Source organism: Phocoena phocoena, chromosome 8 (genome assembly GCF_963924675.1).
Source record: "Phocoena phocoena chromosome 8, mPhoPho1.1, whole genome shotgun sequence".
Taxonomy (NCBI): Eukaryota; Metazoa; Chordata; class Mammalia; order Artiodactyla; family Phocoenidae; genus Phocoena; species Phocoena phocoena.
Genome location: NC_089226.1, coordinates 12872531 through 12889343, shown reverse-complemented (window position 1 = coordinate 12889343; position 16813 = coordinate 12872531). Strand labels below are relative to the sequence as shown.

The 16813-nt window shown below is 37.9% G+C and overlaps 1 protein-coding gene across 1 annotated transcript in view; it reads left to right on the top strand.

Moving 5' to 3' along the window:
* ARHGEF12 (Rho guanine nucleotide exchange factor 12) overlaps positions 1–16813 on the top strand; it is a 101300-nt gene that overhangs the window by 49063 nt on the left and 35424 nt on the right. The window contains exons 21-29 of the mRNA XM_065881648.1: positions 959–1171; positions 5978–6110; positions 6413–6448; positions 6815–6969; positions 7944–8090; positions 9187–9272; positions 12402–12527; positions 14154–14268; positions 15917–16017. Coding sequence (XP_065737720.1) covers positions 959–1171; positions 5978–6110; positions 6413–6448; positions 6815–6969; positions 7944–8090; positions 9187–9272; positions 12402–12527; positions 14154–14268; positions 15917–16017 — 1112 coding nt within the window. The remainder of the gene's footprint in view (positions 1–958; positions 1172–5977; positions 6111–6412; positions 6449–6814; positions 6970–7943; positions 8091–9186; positions 9273–12401; positions 12528–14153; positions 14269–15916; positions 16018–16813) is intronic.

Here is a 16813-nt window from a genome sequence, read left to right as displayed (position 1 = left end):
GTGGGGAGAGAAATTAGCTCATATAGTGGTCTTCAAGGTGACAGGTACCACATGTGAAAATATTGGCATGGGCTGGAGTTGGGGGGGGTATTGTGATACAGGGAACCTGAATGTCCCACACAATGAGGAACTCTCACTCAAAATGTCAGTGGTGCCCCTTGCTGAGAAACACTGAGAAGATGAAGGAAATTTTTAGAGAAGAGGTTGAGGAGAACAGAGCGTTTCACAGATGCTGACCATGTGTTCCAAGGGATACAGAAGAGGAATTGTAGGAATTGGGGAAGGAAGCATTTTAGGATTAGAGATGTACAAAGCTGTGTGGGCATGTGCCAGGTTATGGGGGATGATGAGCTGAGAGTCTTTAGCTTCTCATGGTGACTGGTGTGAACAGTGGTAATGGGCAGCATAGGGATTATTCTGCATGGTCTCTGAGACATGTCGTGATGATGAAGTTATGAGTGTTAGCGAGAAGCTAGGGGCTTGCTAAGAGCTCACAGAGCTAAAAGGCTTCATCTTCTCTCTTACAAATGAATACAGCTTCGTACGTGTCCATCTCCGGCTCTCGGCATCCCCTCTGCCCCCACCCACTGTTGCTCTCTTCAGCTCCTTTTCTCATGACCCTTCTTCTCCTGCCTCTTCTCACCCACCTCATCTTCTACCATCTCCCACCCTTTTCTCTTCATCCTCCTTCACCTTCCCCTGCCTTTCTCTCTTTCTCTCTCTCTTGCTCTCTCTTTCCTACCTCCTTCCTTCCTTCTCTTTCTTTCTTCCTTTCTTTCCTTTCCCTCCCTTCTTTCTATCGATCTGTTTATCTATCTATCCCTCACTCTGTATAATAATTCATGTTATATTTTTCTAGGGCCCACCATGTTCCAGACATTTTTCTAGATTCTTTCTGTCATCTTTTTTTTTTAAGCTGTTTTGCAGCATGAATTATTAACTATTGCTTTCTGTTCAGTTGGCAGAGCCATGGAACTACAGAAGCAGCGCCACCCTAAGCACATATCCACACCCTCATCTGTGAGTCCTGAACCTCAGGACTCTGCTAAGTTGCGCCAGAGTGGATTAACAAGTGAAGGAGCAGACATTGGATACCTGCCAGCCAATTCCATGTCCTCCGTGGTTTCAGGGGCCACTCTTTCCCAGGAAGGAGGGAAAGAGAATGATATGGGTGAGCTAATGCTGTAGTTCAACTTAGCTAAGTATCAGGATTTTAAAACAACTATACTGAGAAATAGAGTGGCAGATTATTTAAATCAAGACTGAATCCCAGTTTTAGTTTTAATATTTTAATATTATATAACCAGTGACAAATCTGTGCTGAATGGTAATTTTGAGTTCTTGTCCATTCAAAAAATATTTATTACGGACTTCTCTGTCAGGCATTAGCTCTGTGCCAGATGTTATCATACAGTAATATGTAGATTCTTGCCCCATGCAGCTTAGTCTTCTGGGAAGATAAGTCATACAAATAAAAACTTCAAATCGTGGGGAGTGTTGAGAGGACTGGTCAGAAGTTAGAGGCAGATGTGTGTATGCGGGGAGCAGGGTGCATCTAAAGAAGACTTTTTTAAAAAAATCTAAGATTACCAGGGTTGTTTTTTGTTTTTAATGCTAAGGGGAAGCCAGTTGAGAGGAAGAGGTTGAAAATGCGGGAGCTGGACTATGTATCTAATAGAACAAAGTTTTGAGAAGGAGAGAAGCGATGATATGTGGGGTGTATGTGAAGGGCAAGGTTATTAGCTGAGAGTTAGGATTTAGTGAGAAGGGCAAGGGGATTTGAAAAGTAAAGAAAGATAGGAAGTAATTGTAGATAATTGAGGAAAGAGCTTATTACCATATTTCTTCATACTTGTTATAATGGGTTTCTGAAGCAAGTGATATGGAAGAATTAGGTGGTTTTATTTGGAGAAGGAAATGCCTCTCTGTATTGGTGATTTTGGAAGCAGTTCAATTTCTGGTATGACAAGATCAAGGATAAATCTGTGGGAGTGGTCACCAAGGTGGCAAAGAGGGGGTTACTAGAGATGAAGAGGGTAAGGAACCAAGGAACCAAGGGTCTGAATACCTTTATACCACAGACTTTGAGATCACTGCATATGGTAATAGCACAGAGAGGAAAACTGTGAGCCAGCAGCCAAAGGTTCAGTGTTGCTAGATGGTTGTTGGTGGGGGGAGAACATGTGATATTATTCAGAGAGTGAGAGCCTCAGTAGAGCAAGGGATTTTTATAAGAAGGTAAGATAATAGTCTATAAGTAGTACTGAGGAAAAAGAAGGGTCTCTATCTCATCTCCACCCTGCAGTACACAGTGTATGACTGAAACATCAGTCTCTGTTTGAGAGGGCTGTAGCAGAAGAGGTTACCTTCCATGGGATACGAAAGTTTTTACTTAAGACAAAGAAGTAGGGGTGACATTTGTAGAGAAGTGTGGAGGTTCTGTCTTATATGGAATTCTGAAGATGTAGGACTGAGTAATGCATTAATTCATGGCTCTCATGTCTCATTGAAATAAAAGCATGGTAGGTAATGAATAAACAAAAATCATAAAGAGAAAAGAAGTAGAGGAAGAAAAGGTATTATCATTCAGTAAGAGATTTCAACAAATTTTGGGGAGATTGAAAGTGGGCAAGAGTGGTTTGATGGATAAAACAACATAAAGGAAGTCGGAGCCTGTAGTTCGTTTAAGGAGTCCAAGGTGGGAGCCAGTCTGTCCATTAGAACCCAGGAGAGACTTTGGGCTCAGAGTTGGCATAAGTTACGGAGTACATGAGTGAGAAGTAGAGCTGAAAATGATGAATTAATCGAAGGTCTGTAATCAAAACAGTTATGTCAGCAGCTTCTGATCCTTACATTGTAGAATATAAGCAGTCTGTCATTCCTGTATCAGAAGAAAATGAATATGCTCTTTGTTATACAAGTTGAGTGAATTGTATAAGGAGTTAAGTCCTCCATGGTATTAGTGCCCTGGAGCTCACTTTAGGGGACCTGGAGCATGACAATAGGCACGCGGGGGGCTTACCCTGCTCTGAGGAGCTTCCGGCTGAAATGGCCCTACTTCCACATAGCAGAACGGAAAGCCAAGTCAGCTGCCCAGTCTTCTGTTCTTACATATGAACAGCATTACTCACTGTTGGCAAAAGTTATTAGAGTCCAGACCTAAGATAATACATAATGCCAAACATATTAGTAGCATAAAAAAGAAAATACAAAATAAACACAAAAACTGCCACTAGCAGAAAATAAATTAGGCAATAAGTAAGAACTTATAAAAATACCTCTAAATTAGATAGTATTCTTGAAGAAATTAAAGAGTTTATTATATCTAAAGCAAGAATAGGATGTTATAAAAAGGGAGCAGAGACCAAAATGTTTTAGTAACTATTACATATAATAACTGTTTTATTAGTTATTAATTGCTTTGTGATAAATTACCCCAAAGCTTAATGGCTTAATACAAAAAATATTTACTACTTCACATTTTTGGTGGGTAAGGAACTCAGGAGCAGCTTAGCTGGGCAGTTCTGGCTTGGAGTCTCTCATAAAGCTATAGTCAGGATGTCAACCAGCCATCTGAAAGCTTAATGGGGCCAGGAGACCCCTTCTGTGCTTCCGCAGGTGGCTGGTGGCAGGGAGACTTAGCTCCTTGCTGGAGGCCTCAGCTCCGCACCACATGGGCTTCTCCGTGGAACTGCTTGAGTGTTCCCTGACGTGGTAGCTGACTTTCCCAGAGTGATCCAAAGGAGAGCAAGAAAGAAATCCCAGTGTTTTTCTATATGACTTAGTCTGTATGGATATACCCCCTTATTTCAGCAAGTTAGAAGCAAGTCACTAAATCCAGCCCACATTCAAGGAGAGAAAAATTAGGTGCCACTGCTGAAGGGAGGAGTAGCAAAGAATTTGTGGACGTATTTTCAGACCACCACAGCTGCTAATAATTAAATAAGAAGAAAAAAAAGAAGTCCCTAAAAATAAAGTCAAGGAAATTTTCAGAATCTGTATCAGAGACATCAAGAGATAGAAATTGGAGAGACAAGAATTATGTAGAGAGCCACCACGGAGATTCACAAAACATCAGCAGAGGAACTGGAGGAGAGGCAGTTAGAGAAATGACAGAAGAGGGCTTCCCAGGGCTGAAAAAGAATAGATGTCTTTCGGGCTTCCCTGGTGGCGCAGTGGTTGGGAGTCCGCCTGCCGATGCAGGGGACACGGGTTTGTGCCCCGGTCCGGGAAGATCCCACATGCCGCAGAGCGGCTGGGCCCGTGAGCCATGGCCGCTGAGCCTGCGCGTCCGGAGCCTGTGCTCCGCGACGGGAGAGGCCACAACAGTGAGAGGCCCACGTACCACAAAAAAAAAAAAAAAGAATAGATGTCTTTCAAACAGAAAGGGCTCACCCGGAACCAACTACAATGAGTAATAATGTTTTAAAAAAAGACCCATGCCTAGAGTAGCTTTGGAAATGTCAGTGCATCAGAGATAAAGAAAAAGAATCCTGAAAGCTTTCAAGAGAAAGAAAATGGAGATTATGCTGTCACATTTCTCAGAACATTAGGTGCTAGAATACAAAGGAGCCATGCCTTCAACTTGCTGAAAGAAAATGGTATTGAACTTAGAATTCTTTATCCATCCAAACTATCCATCAAATATGAAGAAAGATATAAAGACATTTTCAGATACTCCAGGATTCAGAGTTTAACTGAAATGCACCCTTTCCTTGAAGATAATTTAAGATACACACTCCAGCAAAATGAGAGAAAAATTAAGAAAGAAAATCTCATGGGGTCCAGGAAACAGTGGAAACAACCCAGGAAAGTGGTGAAGGGCAGTTCTAGGATGATAGTTGTGTCACAGGCCAAGGGAACAGCTGTTCCAGATTGGAACACAAGAAGAACCTAGGGGATAAGAGAAAAGGAGATTTTAAGCAGTTTATAGTAACAGATGAAAAAGTTTGTGACTTGGTAAAATTATATTACTTTGACAGCAATAAAAGAAAGGCATTTAGAAATGCTAAGAAGAACAGAATTGTTCAAGAAAGTTGTCATGATTTGAACATGAAGCAGAATTTAAAAAATGGCATAATCTTAAAGTAATTGATCGAGTATATGACTTTAATGTAATAAATACTCTATTTCAAGTGGCCTAGGAGTTGTGTGGTTGGACCAGTAGAAAAGAAAACATAATCCTAACTAACATGCCTCTTAACCTGGCATGAATAATATGTATATATATGTTGTATTACAATATGTGTATGGTCATAATAATGTAAGCACACTATTTGTTTTCAGACTTTTAGAATCAACCTAATAGGCAAAGCACAGAATATTTAGTTGTAAAGGAAAGAAATATAATTAAAGAGAAGGTTATGGACACTAAATACCTAATTTGACATAGAGGAGAATTAAGATACTAACACCTTGTTGGAAAAAAGATACATATATAATTCTATCATTTAAGCTTAGGGAATAACGAATAAGCCAACTAGGAACAATAATATAGTTATTAAACAGTGGGAAGAAAAAGGGGAGGGAGGTGAAGATGGGGCGTATAAGTGAGCAAAATCCTCTGAGGAAGAAGAGATAGATATTTCCTAAATATAATAAGTCAAGAAAAAGAACTATGAGGTTATTATTTGGAGGTGGACCCCCATAATAACTAAAATTTGAATAAAAAAGATTGGCATTGGGGGTAAAAAAGGATAAAGTAAAAGAATGTTTCTCCTTATCATATGCCCTTCTGAGTTGTTGCCATATCTTATGTTGATTTTTTAAAACCTGCTTAAAAATGATTTTCCTGTTTATTTTTTAGTGCATTTAAAATTTTTATATTAGAATTTTGTTTCTAGCTAACCTGCAATTGTTTAAGTGAGAATTTGGCTATGGGTGAGGTTGAAACTTTCTGGGTTACTAATTCTTTTTTTTTTTTTTTAATCATTGTCTTTAGTAACACCACCTGAATGTCTGACTTGTGTCTTTTCAGGATCAAAGCAAGTTGGAGAAACGCCAGCATCTGGAGACTCCTTAGATGGCACACCTCGTACTCCCAGTACCATCTTTGACTTCCCACCTCCTCCATTAGACCAAGTGCAGGAGGAGGAATGGGAAGTGGAAAGGTAATTCAGTGATATCTTAGGGGCGTTTAGGACATTGCTTAAAAGTTTTTCACTGTATAGTATGCCTACACTCTGTAGCATTTTTTCCCCCATGTGTTTTTTGGGGGAAGAAGTAGAACTTACTGGTAGTAAATACTAGATAGGTACTGAAATGTTTTTTAATTTATTTGATACTAGATCATTGCAATATCCAGAATTATTTATCAGCCACTGTAGTTTAACACAATTTTGAGCATCTTTGTCATAAATTTCTTGATTTCTGTTTTGTTTTTGTGTTGACTCTCTGTTCTCCATCATTTTAGGGTGACTGAACATGGGACACCAAAGCCCTTTCGAAAGTAAGTATTCCTAAAGTAGCTTTCAATAGGGCATATTTTAAGAAATATATCTTTTCTCCCCAAAGTCCTAGTTTTAAAGGAAAAGAAACCCTGTACACAAATCTGTTAGATAGTATAAAAGAAATTTCTTAATAAACACAATTATTTAAAAGATATTTATAGAGGTATTGATAACACACATAAGCTGTTTTGTAGGAGACGATGACGTACTTATAACACATGTAAGCCGTTTTGTAAGAGGATGATGTTTCATTCTCTGTGCTAAGCAGTGCTTCAGAAATATGACTGATTTACTGTAGTGTAAAGACTTGTGCTATTGTCCATGTGATATCCTCAAATAGAATCCATTATTTTTTTCTTCATTAGGTTTGACAGCATAGCTTTTGGAGAAAGTCAAAGTGAGGATGAACAGTTTGAAAATGACTTAGAGACAGATCCACCCAACTGGCAGCAGCTCGTTAGTCGAGAAGTGTTATTGGCACTAAAGCCTTGTGAGATCAAAAGACAGGAAGTAATTAATGGTGAGTTTAATTAGTTTTTGTTGTTGTTATTCACATACATTGAGTTGTATTAGAGTTAAACCAACCCCTGAGCCTTGGAGTTTGCTTCGAAGTGTCTGCTAGCCTTTTGTTTTGAACAGAGAGGAAATTAAACTAATAGATCGATGATCCTTGAACTTTCCAACTTAAAAATGCAAATGATTATATGATTCTTATTGATAATTTAAAAGGAAAATGCATTTAGTGTTCAGGTTATTTAAAATTCATAGCATTATAGATCTTAAACTTGAAAAATCATTGAGACATTTGTCCCATCACTTTACTTTCAGGCTAAGTTATTTTTATGCATAGATTGTAAATGAGGAAGCTAAGGCTCAGGATGAGTGGCTGAATTAGTCAAGATCATACAGCTGATAAGTGACTGGAAGAAAACTAGAATCTAGGTCTTCCTTTATCCTCGTGCATGTTCTTTATTTTATCCTAGCATATATGTGACAGAGAGATGACATGGAAGCTGTACCTGCTACTATCTTTAGGCTGTGATTTGAATAAATATCCTTCCTGTCTCTAGCAGCATTGGGACATAGTGAGATTATAAAGTCTGGCCTCAGAAATAAGAGTTTATAGGCAAATTAGGTAACACAGAGTGCTATTATTTCTGAAGAGGGTTCAATTCAAAGTCTGTATGCTATTTGGGCTTAACAGTTTTCTAATGCTGTAGTTGTGATCGGTTGGTTCTACCAACCAACGGATTTTGGAGTACATTGTTAAGTTTTAAGTACAAAATAGTTTTGACGATATTTTTCATTTGCCAGTATTTATAGCTCTGTAGGAGAGTTTAATGTAATCAAGAAGTGACTTCAGAGATACTATATCCTTTCAAAACTACAAATAATTATTGTATAACTCATTTGCTACTTAATTTCAGCTAAAGCCTATGTTTGACCCCATTCTAAGTAAGGCAACGTTTTATATTTCCTTTTTCTCCTGCTTAGAATTGTTCTACACTGAAAGAGCTCATGTTCGAACATTGAAGGTTCTAGATCAAGTGTTTTATCAGCGAGTTTCCAGAGAAGGAATTCTGTCACCTTCAGAACTACGGAAAATTTTTTCAAACTTAGAAGATATTCTTCAACTTCACAGTAAGAGAAATTGACTCTGATCTTTTCCCCTAACATTTCTAATAGATAAAAGATTGTGAATATGTAAAGGGACCATAACAGTAAAATCTTATAAATGTATCCATGTGTTAGATTTCCTGAAATTATATAATTAAATGTGAGCATAACATAAAGAAATGATTGGATCTTTGAATTTCTCCCCAACCCTTTACCCCCACCCCACGCCCCCATCAGCCTTTTTTATACAGTGTTAGCACAGGACTTAGGGCCTAAAGTCAATGCCTGAGATGAAACACATGAATAGTTAAAATTACCCTTGGAAATTTCCTATTGATTACAATATATATGTTTTTAAAAAATATATTCTATATAATAATATATGTATAAATATATCTTATAAATAGTAATATACAGCATATAATCCCATGGTGGGAATATTTTCAGGAATTAAATTATTTTATTGTTTTGTTGCTTGGAATGCTTGAGTGAATACATTAAAAAATCTGTCTTGCTGGCTTTCCCTGGTTGTAGTTATCTTGGACTTTTGTAGGCAGTAGTATCAGTTCCTCTCTTTTTAAGTCACTGTTTCTCCAGACCCTTAGTTTTCAGTCTTTCTTTCATCAAGGATGCCATCACCACCTACCAACACCCTCCCACCAAATGGTTGCTTTTTGCTCCTTTGTGGGTGATTCTAGGTCTCACCAGTGTACACGGACACATTCAAGCATGATGATGTCCATTGCCTGGGAACACACACATTTAGAGAGGAACGGTGGACGGAGTCACCTGTACAATTGAACTTTGTTTTTTACGAACACGGTTGGTTATAGATGGAGTCTTGAGGTTAAATGTGTATTTGATGCACCTATACTCTGTATAATGTGCTAGTTTCCACATTGTTTTATGCTTTGGCAACTGTTTTTCAGTTAGAACTCAAAACATTTAGGTTTATAGGAATTGGGTCCAGATTTATATGTAAGGCCGTCAGAAGCAGCTATATGCTACTCTGAAAATCCTTTTTTTTTTTTTTTGAAAATTTATGTTCGTGGTATTACCAGTATCTCAGCCTGAAATGAATGTATGCTTAATTTTTTTCATTGTTTTTTTTCTCCCTTAGTTGGGTTGAATGAGCAAATGAAGGCTGTTCGAAAGAGGAATGAGACATCTGTTATTGATCAGATTGGGGAAGATTTGCTGACTTGGGTAAGGAGATTTGCTATTTAATTTAAAAATTTTCACAGACACTTGATCAGATTCAAGGTTAAGTTGCTAACCTTCCCAAGTATGCAAACTCATCCATTTTGCAAAGCTAATGTAAAGATGAAAAGGGGTCCAACTGTGTATTCGTACTTATTCTTCTAATAAGTGCCCAATCAACTACATGCTCTTTTCTCATCAAATTAAAGATACTAGTTCTTTGTGTTTAAAAGAATGTAGAGTAACATGGATATTGATAAAAAATAATTTAACTGATGTAGAATTTTAACTGTCTTCTGTTGTCAAAATCTCAGAATTGTACTGTAAAACATTAGACAACTGTAGATCCAGAACTACCATCACAAAAGTAGAAAGGTGAAAATTACTTAATCTTATGTACCAGGAAAGAGTTCAGAGACTATAGTAGCTGTTTGTCAAATCGTATTTATCTTTCCAGCTGACTCTTTATCAGTATATACTCCATAATATATACTTACGTGCCAAGCACTGTTCTAGGTACTGGGGATGCAGTAGCAGTCAAAACAGATATGGCTCCTGCGCTAGTGGAGCTTATAGTCAATGGGAAAAAAAAAATTAAAAAACAGTCGTTAGTTATTTCAAGTGTGATTAGTGTTACAAAAAGGGGAGAATACAGGTTATTATGGGAATAGATAGCAAGGAGACCTGAACTGGAACATACAGAAAATCTTCCTAGGGGAAAGTGGGTTTGATCCAGACATTTAAAGAAAGTACTATAGTTAAGGCTGTGAATAATAGTAAAATATGTGACGTAGTTCTCAAAATTTTAACACTGGTTGAACAAGAACTGTTTAGCTGTGCCGACTGATATTTACTTCAATATGTAGACTGAGGAAATGTCACAAGATTTGGGTAATTTTACAATGATTGATAATTTTACAATGATTAAACACTAGAAAGTTGACTAAAACAATCTTGATCCTACTCCTTTCATTGATGGTGAGACCGTAACTCAGAATCTCCTAATCTATTAGTAGAACTCTTCTTAGCCATTAGCCACTTGACACGTAGAACAAGATCAGGGAATCATAATCCAGTCTCATCTTGGATTTACTGAACTTTCCAAAGCATTTTCTCCTTAGGCCCACGCTGGCATCATTGTTATTAAGGAGACTTAACTTCCTTGAAAAATCCAGCTTATTCCGTGGCTACCCTGTGATGGTGGGACTCGTTTTGTTTCTTGATCTCTGAGTTCTGTTGCCTTGGCAGCACTCTACTCAACTTGAAACAGAACTCGTAGTATGGCACAGCGTAGCGTCAATTTTCTTGTTACATTTGGATTAAAAAGTTGTAAGTCATATGGACTTAACGATATCAGTCTTGATTCCTAAGCAGTTTAATTTGCATCTAACAAAAATAATGTTTAACACCAAGTGTCAAGTGAGATTCATCATTAATAAGGTACAGAAGTACATTGGTCCTCTTACCACAGTCCTTTGGACTGCATAAATCTACTACATGGTAAAATAAAGTGGAGATACCTCTTAAAAGTGGGACCACAAATTTATTTTAGAACATTCAAAAAGAATTGTATTCTTGACCAAGGTGATATGCCTATAAAATGTTGAGGAAAAGCAGAATGGACTAACCAATTTGGTTAGTAGCTGCTAAGTACAAAGGGTTAATTTAGGGCAAAGTGTTGGCCAGAAATACTAAAAGCAAAAATCATAAACAGGTGTCTAGATTTACTCTTATTTTTTTTTTCTTTTTTTTCTTTTTTTTTTTTTTTTTGCGGTACGCGGGCCTCTGACTGCTGCGGCCTCTCCCGTTGCGGAGCACAGACTCCGGACGCGCAGGCCCAGCGGCCATGGCTCACGGGCCCAGCCGCTCCACGGCATGTGGGATCCTCCCAGACGGGGACACGAACCCGTGTCCCCTGCATCGGCAGGCGGACTCTCAACCACCGCGCCACCAGGGAAGCCCTACTCTATTTTTTAAAAAATAGTTTTGGAGAATATTTTTCCAATATTGGTCCCTTGAGGTCACCTTATATATACTTATGCTGCTAGTAAAACCACTGTAAAACTGCTTAAGGCTAGAGTGTTATTTTCTTTTGTAAACAGCCACTGTTAGTAATTGCGTGACACCTGGATTGACTAACATACCAAAAATGCTGCCAGTCTCATCTCTAAATATGTTGAGTGATATTTATAATAGAATAAGAATACAACATTGGAGCAACCTATTCAAATATCACTTCGTATGTGTCATAGTTGAAGAAAAAATAGTCTGAATTTAACTACAAACGCCCTACAAAAGGATTTTTTACAAAATGCCTTCGTGTATAAACTTTTGGAAATATGGCTTTAAATGGGAGATTTTTATGAAAAGCTTCTTTATAAACCATAAAGCAATTACTACAAATATAAAGGTGGTTTTAAAAATCATTTATTCGACCTGTACTTATAAGGATACCTATTATGAGTGAAGCACTTGTTAGGTGTCTTATAAGAAACCTTAAAATCATGGCATATACAAACTTAAATTTACAAATAAAAAATATCAGTAAAAAGTATACTTTTTAGTAAAAGAGGGTCATAGGCTCATGAATCTTCCCCAAGAGAAATTCAAGGGATGGATCCCTACCTTCTACATAGGTGAAGCAGCAGTGATTTAATTTTGTTGTGACCCAGAAAAGTTATGACCTGCCCCGGATTTCACAGTAAGAAAGTAAGCTAGAATCCCAAGGATTTTCTTCCTAGAGCAGTAAGACAGTAATTTTTGTGAAGGTGTCACGTTCTAAGAAAATCAAATTTAATCCCAGTCTTTAAGCATTTTGTGTCTCATATTCCCCCAAGTGTCACTGTTTCTATCTGATTTAGAAGTGGAATAGACTGAAAAAGTAGTAAGTTATGGTAGAGGCTACAAGCAAGAAAACATTGGGTGATGATCAGGAAAGGTCTGGATATGTCAGGGTCAGACCCTTTTTAATGGAGAATCATTGATAATCCACGTAAAATGTGTAGATTTCTGTTTCTTGTCACTTGAGGATACTTATTGGAATATTGGAAGGATTGTGGCTGTCTCTCATCTTGCCTGGCCTCATATAGACTCAGTATCCCATTCTCTATTGTGCTCTTTGCATTCTTGGCACAGTTCAGTGGACCCGGGGAGGAAAAGCTGAAACATGCTGCTGCTACCTTTTGCAGTAACCAACCCTTTGCCCTGGAAATGATCAAGTCTCGTCAGAAAAAGGATTCTCGATTCCAGACTTTTGTGCAAGTGAGTTGAGTGAGCCATGTAAGAAAAAAGAAATGCAAATTTTTAATCAATTATGGAACAAACTAGGGGAATCCTAAGACTAAATTTTTTACAAGGATTATGTCTGTGTTTACGTTTTTAAAGCCATACATTTTCTCTTAAATTACTGGAAAATATAAAGATGATACTGGAATGGTGAATAATAAAGAATATATGACAGGATTACAATACTTGACATAGAAGTCCACATTGCCATGGAGATACTGTCAGGACATGGCCCATGTACACTATTAAAATAATACCGTCAAAACATCAGAATGGCCTTATATCAAGCCCAGGGAAGAGCGTAACAAGCAGTCATGCTTACTAGGGTATATATTGGTGTAGACCAAGGGTCAGTAAACTATAGCCCACCAGCCATATCCAGCCTCTTCCCTGTTTTTGTAAATAAAGTTTACAAAGCTGTATTTACACAGTTTATATTTTTATTGCTGTATAACAAATTACCACAAATGTAGCAACTTAATGCAAATGTATTATGTCACAGCTTTTATAGTTTAGGAGTACAGATATAGTTTATCTGTGTCCTTTCTTCATGCTTTCACCAGGCTGAAATCAAGGTATCACCTGCAGCTGCGATTCTCATCTGCCACTCTTCTAAGCTTATACTGGTTGTCAGCAGAATTCATTTCCTTGTAACTATAACCGGGAGCCCTGTCTTCTGGCTGTTGTTGACTAGGAACTGCTCTCAGCTCCTAGCGAATGCCCAAATCTCTTTGCTACGTGGCCCTTGTAGGCAGTTTACAAGATGGATGTGTCCTTTTCCTCCAGGCCAGTAGGAATGTGTCTCTCTGACAGAGCTTTCCTTTAAAGGCTCCTCTGATTAAGTCAGACTCACCTACGACAATCTCCTTTCTGATTGACTCAGAGTTAACTGATAGTCACCTAATCACAGGAGTGATAACCCCTCATATTCATAGGTTCTGTCCACACTCAAGGGGGGAGGGGGATTATATGGTGTGTACACCAGAAAGTGAGAATCTTGGAGGCCATCTTAGAACTCTTCACTACACATAGCCAAGTTCATTCCTTTATGTATTGTCTGTGGCTGCTTTGTGTTAAAACAGCAGAGTGGAATAGTTGTGACAGAGACGGATGGCGTGCAGAGCCTAAAATATTCACTGTCTGGCACTTCACTGAAAAGTTTACAGAACCCTATTACAGTTGAGCTGATATATCGAGACTGGTGATCTATTGTGCCTACTTGGAGTGGCAGATAGCAAATTAACTGACTAGCTTTTGGTAGGAATGCCAGTCATTGAAAAATGTAACTAGATTTTTTTAATACGTGAAGATAAAACTTTTTTCACAAGAAAGCAGTTCTTAGAGTTGATTATGGATGCTCTCAGTCTTTGCTTGAATAGATAACACAGAAGCCATTGGCTGAGTGATAAAGGCAACATTATGTGATTAAAGGAGAAAGCAGAAGTGTAGTGTGGCAGTGGTATGTCTTGGCAGGTTTTAAGTCTTGATTTAATAACCAGAACTGTGTTGCTGTAGATAGTTACATGATGAATATGTGGTACGTGTTAGGTAATCATAGTCCTAATAAGAATTACAAATTCACTTATTTGACTTTAATTTTAGGATGCTGAGAGTAATCCACTGTGTCGTCGTCTGCAGCTGAAAGATATCATTCCCACCCAAATGCAGAGGCTTACTAAGTACCCTCTTCTATTGGATAATATTGCCAAATACACAGGTACAGCATTCTCACTGAACTTAAAGAGCTTAGGAACAACAACAACAAAAACACATATTCCGTTGAATAATCTCTCACAGCATCCTGGTGTCTGGACATTGAATTTCCAAATAGTACGGCAAGATGTTCTAACAAGATTCAATCCAGTCTTCTTTGGGCTGTTTGATTTAATGTACTCTGTTAATAGCGCTAGCACAGGGTTTAGCAGACTCTGGATCATGGGTTAAATCTGGCTCACCATGTATTTTTGTAAATAAAGTTTTATTGGAACATAACCATACTCACTTGTTGAAATGTTGTCTCTGACTGCTTTTGTAATACAGCAGCAGAGCTGAGTAGTTGAGACCATATGGCCTATCAAGTGTGCCAAAAAAGCTTACCAATACTTCCTGTAGCATATATCATATTTGCTTTGAAGAAGACTTATACTGGGTTGCAGAGATGTTTTGTATCTACATATATACTTTCATTAAGTCCAACCGATGCATATCATTCCAACTCTCCTGTTTTGAAACGTGAAGTGAATCTGAGTTTCTCAATTGAGCTTTAGGCTCTTATACTTAGTTCTCATTAATAATTCTATGCAATCAAACACCTGTTTCTTATGCCTGGGAATTTGAAAATACTCATACACATTAACTTTTATACTTTAATATATTTATTCAGTATAGTTGGACTATTGTTTGGAGGATTGTAATTTTGAATATTCTGATTTTGGTATTCTTTACCAAAATAGAACCTCAACATAATCTCAACACATTTTGGTGAAGTTCATCTTCTTTTAATAATACAAATGTTGTAAACTATTTTCTTTCTTTAATATAATACCAAATTCAAAGAAACATATTTTGGAGTTACTTTGAATTGTTTTATCATTCAAAATATATTGTTTAATGGGTCCACTGTCCATAATCATGTAGGCTGTCTTTGATAGGGGGAAAGGGGTCCCATTTATATAGCTTACAATGTGAATGAAACCCACTCCTTTGGGTGGGCCTGATACTTGATATAAAGCATCTCTCCTTGGATTTGGTTTCTTTTTAAAGGTTAGTATTGATGCTTAAAGTACTATGATAAGAAGTCTTACCTGTCCATAGACTACCTGAATTGAGATTCTGCTGTAGGATTTTAGCCTGGTATAAAAATATTCAAGGTCTTGGACTTCCCTGGTGGCGCAGTAGTTAAGAATCCACCTGCCAATGCAGGGGACACAGGTTCGATCCCTGGTCCGGGAAGATCCCACGTGCCACGGAGCAGCTAAGCCCGTGCGCCACAACTACTGAGCCTGCGCTCTAGAGCCTGCGAGCCACAACTACTGAGCCCACGTGCCACAACTACTGAAGCCCGTGCGCCTAGGGCCTGTGCTCCGCAACAAGAGAAGCCACCGCAGTGAGAAGCCCACACGCTGCAATGAAGAGTAGCCCCCGCTCACTGCAACTAGGGAAAGCCCGTGCACAGCCAGGAAGACCCAACGCAACCAAAAATAAAAAATAAATAAATAAAAATAAAAGTTAAAATAAGTAAAATATTCAGGGTCTTACTATGCTTTTATAACTGTTGAAATAAAGTGGTATCTCATTTATGTATATACTTAAATTCTTTTCTTATTTCCTCCATTTTACATTTTGGATTTCTTTGCCGTATTTAGAATGGCCAACAGAAAGGGAGAAGGTGAAGAAAGCTGCAGATCACTGTCGTCAAATCTTAAATTATGTAAATCAGGCTGTTAAGGAGGCAGAAAACAAGCAGGTAAGAAGGAAAAAGCAAGAAGACACAGGATGACAGTGAGAATAAGAATATTAAATTAGTGTTACCTGGAATCTGTTATTACATAATTGAAGGGCAGGATGTTTGTTAACTATTCATGTAGTAGGTGGGTCCAGATTAATTTGGGATAGAACATCAGAGTTGTATTTGGCTTTTTTGAGCATCTCTAGCTGCTTGTTTGCTCATTCATTCACTCTGTTGGTGAGGCTGTAGAAAAATGGGAACTTCCAAATGTATTGTTTGGAGTGTAAAATGATGAAAACCCCAGAGGACAATTCGGCAATTTATACTTAAATTAAAAATGTACATATTCGCACGTCCATTCTTCGATCCAGCAATTCTCTTCCTGGTGATTTACCCAAGAGAAATGTAGATACGTGCCCATAGACTTGTACAGGAATGTTTATAGCATAAACCAAATGTAAATATAGTCATAAACTAAAGTAATACTAGCAGTAATGGATGACTCTCACAAACATTATACTGAGTGAAAGAAACCAGACACAAAAGAGTACAACTATGTAATTCTATTTATGTGAATTTCTAAGGCTAAACTAATTTATGGTGGAAAAAATCAGAAAAATGGTTGTCACTGGGGATCTGGGGACAGAGATTGGCTAGGAAGAAGTATGAGGGAGCCTTCTGAGGTGATCAATGGTCATATTTCCTATCTTGATAGGAGCTTGATTACACAGGCATATGCATTGGTAAAAACTGGTGGAAAGGTATACTTAAAGTGTGTACATTTCACTGTATGTAAATTTTAATTTAAAAAAAG